The following is a 7,792-nucleotide window of genomic DNA, read 5'->3' on the forward strand; positions in this document are numbered from 1 at the left end:
GACTAAATGAACAGGCCAACATTTTTTTGAGAACAACTCTCATATCACTAGATTCTTCTAACTTAAATTTTCTATATATGATGTATATTTGCTACATTGATCCAAGGCCTTCCCCCGAGGAAGGACATTGTTTGTAATCATCTATAAACACTTGTAGAATCATTTTAATTAACTGAGCTAGATCTCATATTATTTTTCTTTTCTAGGGGTTTTCAAGTAAAAGTGTTGGTGCTTCTTATGACTCTTGCATATCTCTCATCTATATGTACTATATCTTCGCATAAAACTAAGACATTAAACTCTATATCTCTCTACTACCACGAATGTTTCAGGACACAAACAAATATTTAAAGTGCTTGATTTGAGCACATTATAATTTAAATTATATCATCTTGGTAGGGATTTAACTAGTGATAATTATTTATATAGATGTATTATTGTCAATTAAAAAAACTATAATGAAGCTTTATATATAGCAAAAAAAATCAAATTAGTCCCCTAATTTTTCTAAATATTCAAAATAGTTCATAACTATATAAAAAATACTAATTTGATAAATATGAATTTAATTTTTCTTTTTATGAGATCATTTAGATCCATAATTAAAAGATAATGGTTAATCAGCATACAATTTTAATAAATAAATAATTAAATAGAATTCATGCTTTGCTAAAAAGATGTCTGCCTTGGAAAATTTCGTTAATTTTTTCCGTGGGAAACGTTAGAAGGTCCGTGGGAAATGCTTGAAGGAGGTGATATCTGAGATAGATGGAGTAGTCAATAACTACTTCATTTAATAGTGGAGTAGATCGTAGCTGCCGTTGAGCTGCCATTGCTCTTTCTCTCTCTCTTTTTTCAGAGTGCGCCACCGTCGTACGCCGCCGCCGTACCTCGCCTTTTCAATGTATCCCGAAGAATCGATATCTCAGATGGTAAGCAATCATTCTCATCTTGTTCTGTGAGGTGTCTGAATTCAAGAGGAATCTTCCTTTGTTCTTGAGATTTGATCAGGTTTGTTGAGTTGTAGCGGGATTGATTTGGTAAAGAAATCGATCTGTACGATTCATTATGTTTACTGCATGCATGGTTTTGCGTTTCGGATTTCTTGGAGAGATGGAACTCGTGCTGTCAAATTTATCTTGGGTTGTTGAGAAGATGAGTGCTATTTTTGTGGCTGTCTATTATTATTAGTTCGGGTGAAGCGAATTTTTTATCGAGGGGCGAAGTTCTCAGTGGAAACCTCTGATTTTCTGCGGATTGAGTATTTGTTTGCGAATTTTTCATTTGTGTTCTCATCCGTATGTTTAAACCCTAAGAAATCAGGCAACTTACTGTTAATCTTAGATGGTAACTGGAGTATTATAATACGTGCTATAATGTGAAAAGAATAAGGACGGGAAATTCATAAAATGATCAATAATGAAACAGAGAAATAGGGGCCCTTTTTTGTCTCTTCAGTAACAAAGATTCAGAGAGGGCCCCCTTATTTGCTCAGTGATTTTCACAGTTTTCTACTGGACAAGTATTACAGTTCAAGAGGCCTTTAATTGAAATTGAGATTTATTTCAGTCCTTCGTTGTACTAGCGGTTAAAACTTTCATTCTTAGCAACTTTTGTTACTGTTTATGCGTACCGTTTAATTGCGTCCAAACCTACACCAGCTTTTTTGATTGTTCAGATTAAGAGTTGAAAAGGTCTCAACATGGTTTAAGTCATCCCCTTGGTGGTTGCTTCATTGCAATAATGGACTGACTAATTTTGAAAACTTGCCATTGAAAGACTATTGGAACACTATTTACAATTACAAAGTTCTTGATTAAGCTAAATAACATATGTTCTTTACCGGTAATACAAATTCTTTAGTTTTGGAAGAAATGTGTTGGAGTTATTGATAATGATACTATGATAGTTTCAATATGCCTCTCAACAAATAGTATTTTGTTATCAGTCATGACTCATCATGCTTTTTTTTTTTTTAATTGATTATCTTGTTGTTTTATTTACATTGAGTAGCTATCTGCTTAGAACTTTGTAGCAACCAGCCATGATATAATAGTCCAGTTTTCATTCTAGATGCATAGATTAGATAACTATCAGATCCAAATCACAAATCTTTCTCCAAACAGTATAATGAATTGGATATCTAATATAGTGGTCTTGTGAAGTTCCAATGGAAAGCAAAATCTGTGACGACTCGACTCGAAAGCTCAAGTTAACAAGGTGGGGTCTGACGCTCGGACAGTTATTACAGTTCTTTTAATAACAATAATTACTCAATAGACTAATATCTAAAGTATAATTGAAGAGCCGCTAAAATAGTTTTTCAATTTGAACATATAACAAATTTGTTCTTACCTATTTTCATTTGATCACCTTCTTCCATATACAAACTTTTCTCTTTGAACTATTTAATGCATAAGAGATTTGCCTAACATTTCAATTTAAATATTTGAGTTTTTTATGATAAACTTAGTGGACAATTACGATTGATAGTATAGTAATTAAACATGTATATAGGTAGTCATGTAGTCATGTTCATTTATCTTTTTTTTTTTTCATTTAACAGACATATGAATATTTAATATAAATGTATATCAAAATTTCTATTCCTTTAAATACTTTTTTTTTTAACATTTCATGTATAACATGAACACCATCTAATTTTGTACCAATGAAGGTACAATCATTTTCATTTTCATTTTTCATTTCCTTTTCTATTTAACATGCACGGGTATGTTGCATCCCCAACCAGCCAACCAGTACCATAAAAAGGTGAACTCCTATATTTGAATGCATATACCTTTTTTATTTTAATATTTTTATTTATATATTACAATTCATATTATTCATTTTGCCTTACATATGCATATCAATTTATATAAATATTTCCATATTTGTATATACCATATTATAACATTGATTGTTTAATATTCTTCTTTATAATGCATAATAAATACTTTAGAATTTAACAAGTACAAAGGCATGATATACAATATCAAATTATTTAGTTGAAACAAAATATAAAAACATAACAGCTATAAAATAAATGTAATCATCCACTTCACTTCTCTTTTGTGTGTTGGCACTCTTCCAAATTCTTTTAGACTTTATATGACCTTCTTTAATGCAACACCTAAATTTTCTCAAGAATCTTTACTTGGTTTTGGTGCTTTGTCACAGCTCAAAAATTAAATTTCCTTCAATGTCTAAAATAACACTGCTTGCCTTAAATATTGTTAAACCAAAAATCTTGAAGAAATCAATTATTATAAATATATTGCTAAACAAGTTAGATGTCGTCAACAACAATATCAAAAGTCAAATTCCTCTAAGCTAACAAACTTTATTTCTAATCATATCGCATATAGTATTATATGAAATTGGTTGAAATTTTTACTTAAATAACTTGCATCTTTTACCTCAATTTTGCTTCTTACTCGTCGAGTTAAAATCTTATGAGTTGCGGCCTGTTATTTCTTCATTCATGTTGAATAAAATAATAAGTTGCTTAATAAAAAAATTAGCAAATTCTAAATTCATCCTCTCTAAAAAATTTCCTCCGTCTCTCTCGAGCGCATGAACTACTCTTTCTCTGTCTCCTTCACCTAAAGAATAAATAAATAAAGCAATGAATTACTAACCTATTTTTGGCAAAAGAAATACAAACTCCTCCCAAATTTTCTCTTGCACACAAAATTCTCTCTCTCACCCAATTTCCTTTTCTTCCTCTTGGTCACGGCCGATCACTGCCTTCTTTTGTTTGTGGATTTCACAGGAGGGAGCGAACTTAACTTATCTCACAAAAGGAGTCACGTATTTTTGTTTACAATTGCACAGCTTCGCTCGGTTTGTTTGATTTCTCATTCGGCGGTTCATCCGCTTGCCCACACTTGCCCATTGGCTCTGCTCTCTCCCACACTTGCTTGTTCACTCACTTTAGTTAGGGGACTGGTTCGATTGAGTTGGTCCAACCTGTTCTAACATATCCTCCTCACATTCTATCTTCATTAAGGATTATTTGTTCTCAAAATCTTGCAAGCACATTTCATTGGACCTACATCTTAGTTTTCTTAATTTGTGGTGCATAATTTTCTTCTGTTTTGAGTTCAAATTATTAGCTGAGCTATCACAAATCTTTCTAGCTGGTCAAGTAACTAGGAAAATTTCTACATGTTTCTGGCTAGTTTAGCATTAGTGTTTTTATTGGGCTTACAGCTTATTTTCTTAGCTCGTAGGGCATTTTTTTATAGTTCGTTCAAACTATTAGTCGAGATTCTAGCTGTAAGTAACTTAGAAAATTCCTTAATGTTTCTGGTTTGCTTAGCGTTAGTGTTTTTACTGAGCCTACAAACTAATTTCTTTGGGGCTGTTTGGCATCAGTTTTTATTTTTGTCTGAGATTTTTCTTCTGCTATAAATTCAAATTATTAGTTGAGATTCTAGCTGCAATTCAAAAACTATGGTAATAGTGGGTGAACATTTTGAAGAAATTTATTAATACTTTCACTTAATTTTATGTTCCATTTTAACTATAACAACTCTCCGTAGGCTTGTTTGGCATCCTAAACATCCTTTTGCATTACTTCTCACATACTTATAAACTTGAAGTAGGTCTTACCTCTCTTGCTTTTTTATCTTCTTAAATATGCTTTGAATACTTTTGGTAGGTATCTGATGGTAGAATGACACGTGATCTTCCTTTTCCTTTGGAAGAAATTGGTTTTTCCAACATGTCGTCCTCCTTAAATCCAGCGAGAGGAGATCATGAATTTTTGGAAGATCCACCCACTAGTGCACGTGATGAGCATCTGGTTGAAATCTCTGAGGCTCTTAGAAGTAAGATTTGCTTGTTTATTTCCAACAGGCTTATATTATTTCCCATATTTAATATAATTCTTTGCATATAATTTTTCACTATGCTAATTTTTTTTATTCTATGCATGTTAACATTTTCCACTTAAACTGATAAACCTCTCTAATTTGTCCAACAAGTGAATCTCTAATTTAATAATTTGAGGAGTGTTATACTATGTATTTTTAAGGTAGACCGCTGCAAGTCATTTAAAAATCAAGCAAAGCATTTTGTGAAACTTTTTTTATTTTACATTATTTTTCTTCATCTCATTTCAATGTGAAGGGTTTGTGTTCCCCTGATGATTTTCTGCCAGGGTATATGGTTTGATTACTCCTTTTGATTATGGATTTTGCACCTCTCTTATCTTTTTTATTTGTCAGCTTAATGGCTTCTGGAATGATTACTTTTGATAAGCCCTAGTCTTACCTACTATTAGGGGAAATGCCCCCTTTTATTGATACTAATAAAACATCAAGTTCTCCCCGCTATTTTTGCACAGAAAATAAAAGAATGCTGTGCTGAGGAGTGTAACTAGGAAATTTGACTTTTATTTTTGTGCAGTATAGACCATTTAACCTTAAGATAGTGTATATTCCATTATTGAGAGGAAAATTTTAAGGCTTTAATATGAAATTTATGTGTTCTAGATTCTGAGATGATGCACCATGCTTCACTGAGAGTATGTCTCTCACGAAGTTTTCTCCTGATTATGGAAATTCTGCACTTGCATGGCAGTATGGTCTTGATGTGGGGGCAATGCTGTGCTGAAAGCCACCTTCCCTAATGGGACCAGCATTGTGCCTGTCCCGCTAAGCTAAATAAAGCCAAAATTGATAGCTTTTACTGCTTTTTAATTTAACATAGGGGGATTTACATACATACCACTTTATATCTTGCTTTAAAATATTTCTTAAATGATGAATGCTCTTTGGTAAGAGAGTTGTAAAGAGTAGCTTGGTTTAGAATTTTTCACTTATTGAAGTTCTTGAATAGAAAATGTATCTCTGAATTTAATCAGGAAAATCATTTTTATGGTTTTTGATATTTCTTCTGATTTCCTCGAAACCTACCAATTGAAACCAAATTGTAATTTTAGCTGTTGCAAAGGCATTGAGGCGGGTTGCAGAAGGAAAAGCTTCAGCACAAGCAGAGGCGGCTAGTTGGAAGCGTAAATATGAACTAGAGAAGGAGCGGAATTCTAGTCTTAAACATCAAGGTTTGTGAAAAAATTCTTTGAAACATAATAGAAATTAGGGTGTTTTCACATCATCGAGCAAAATTAAACATTTATTGCTGTTTTTTTTGGGTTTACTTTTTTGATTTTTTAAAAATCGTAATTCTGTGTACATAGTTTTGTTGTGAGCTATGTTTGGATTTTTTATTTAGGTTTGGGTGGAATAGCTGCTATTACATACAACTTACCTGTTGTGGTACATGGTTCTTCTGTTCCTCTTTCTGACTTCTTACATGGGTTAATAAAGATTCATAATTTTTTGAACTTTCTGATGGTTTAAATTATATAATTGTTCTGTCAGCAGATGATTCATGCCTATAAGGTTAAAAAAGCTCTTCTGTATATGCAAATGTATGCTTTAATACATCTCATATCCTAAACTCTGATGTTCCCTGAAGATTTATGGGGAATTTTACTTTGAGATCAATAACAGTGCATCCCACTGCACTAAATTCAAGCTCTTTCATAGACGTGGCCTGTATCCCACCTTACTAAATCAAGCCACGTCATAGATGCATCCAACCGTACTGAATTTGAGCCCCTTCATAGAACAGTTGTGTAGTGAAAATTAGGTCTGATGCGGGGCGATTAAATTTCTTTATTGATATCACATGCTACTTTCACAACCCTCCTAACCGGCTCAGGACGTTTCATCTGGATGACTGTATGATGGCTAATTGGCTAGCCAGGATTACTTTTACAAATTACATAAATTCAAATTAAAATTGTATATACACAATATGCAATAATTTCCAAGTTCCAACAAATCACATTTTAGAGCTACTAGATTTAGTTTTTTTTTTTGGATGTTGGAGAAACTTATTCCAAATAACATCACCTACCTGTTTATCTAATATGTTTAGAATAAAAATCTAGTTATTGCATCATTCATATGAAGTGGGATCCAAACCTCCACCGTTGGTATCAAATATAAATTAGTTATGAAAATCCTGAAGTTACATTGAACTTCTAATGGGGAGAAAATGATCAAAATGGTCTATTGACTCTTTAGGAAGGACCAAAATAGCTCTTGTTGACGAATATTTTCGCACCGACTCGACCCCGATCGAGCCCGACAAAGTTCGACCGCGCTCGATCGACCCAATTGATCATCGTCGAGGTGAAATTAATCCAAATTGAGCCTCAATTTAATTAAATTAAATCAATTTAATTTAATTTAAATCAAATCAATCCAATTCAAAATCAATCAAACCCCGTCGAGCGTCGTCGAGTTCAACTCGACGCATTTCGACACAATTCGACGTCGATTCAAGTTTAATTTCGTAAAATTAACTTGATAGGACCCGCTCGGACCCAAATCGACCCAAATCGATTTTAGTCGAGTCCAATTTGGGCTAAATCAAATAGCCAAATCTGAAATTGAAATCAACGGCTAAGATCTGTTTGATTTTCAAATTTTGCGGCCGTTTTCCCTCAGTCTTCAATTCCCGCGGGCGGCTACAGCAGAGAGATCGCGCGAAGATCTCTTATCTCCTGCGGCAAAATACTCGAGTGAGGATGGGCATCCCGCGTGCTTGTCCGTCCCGTATAGAAGGGGAGATCGAAGGGAGAAGTGGGGGTTTTTCTTCTTCTTTTGCTTGTGTCTAGACCTGTCAATATTGGACCCGACCCGAAAATCCGACCCAAACCCGACCCGAAAATTTTGGGTTTGGGTTGACCCGACCCGAACCCGAAGCGGGTCGG

The 7,792-nt window shown here is 33.6% G+C and overlaps 1 protein-coding gene across 1 annotated transcript in view; it reads left to right on the forward strand.

Annotated features, from left to right (window-relative positions):
• Nucleotides 1-686: 686 nt before the first annotated feature.
• LOC110107642 (putative NAD kinase 3) overlaps nt 687-7,792 on the forward strand; it is a 76,324-nt gene continuing 69,218 nt past the window's right edge. Inside the window, exons 1-3 of the mRNA XM_028695915.1 lie at nt 687-932; nt 4,667-4,835; nt 5,951-6,070. Of these exons, the coding sequence (XP_028551748.1) occupies nt 903-932; nt 4,667-4,835; nt 5,951-6,070 (319 nt within the window). The 5' untranslated portion in view covers nt 687-902. The remainder of the gene's footprint in view (nt 933-4,666; nt 4,836-5,950; nt 6,071-7,792) is intronic.

This window comes from Dendrobium catenatum, unplaced genomic scaffold, assembly GCF_001605985.2.
Source record: "Dendrobium catenatum unplaced genomic scaffold, ASM160598v2 fragScaff_scaffold_706, whole genome shotgun sequence".
Taxonomy (NCBI): Eukaryota; Viridiplantae; Streptophyta; class Magnoliopsida; order Asparagales; family Orchidaceae; genus Dendrobium; species Dendrobium catenatum.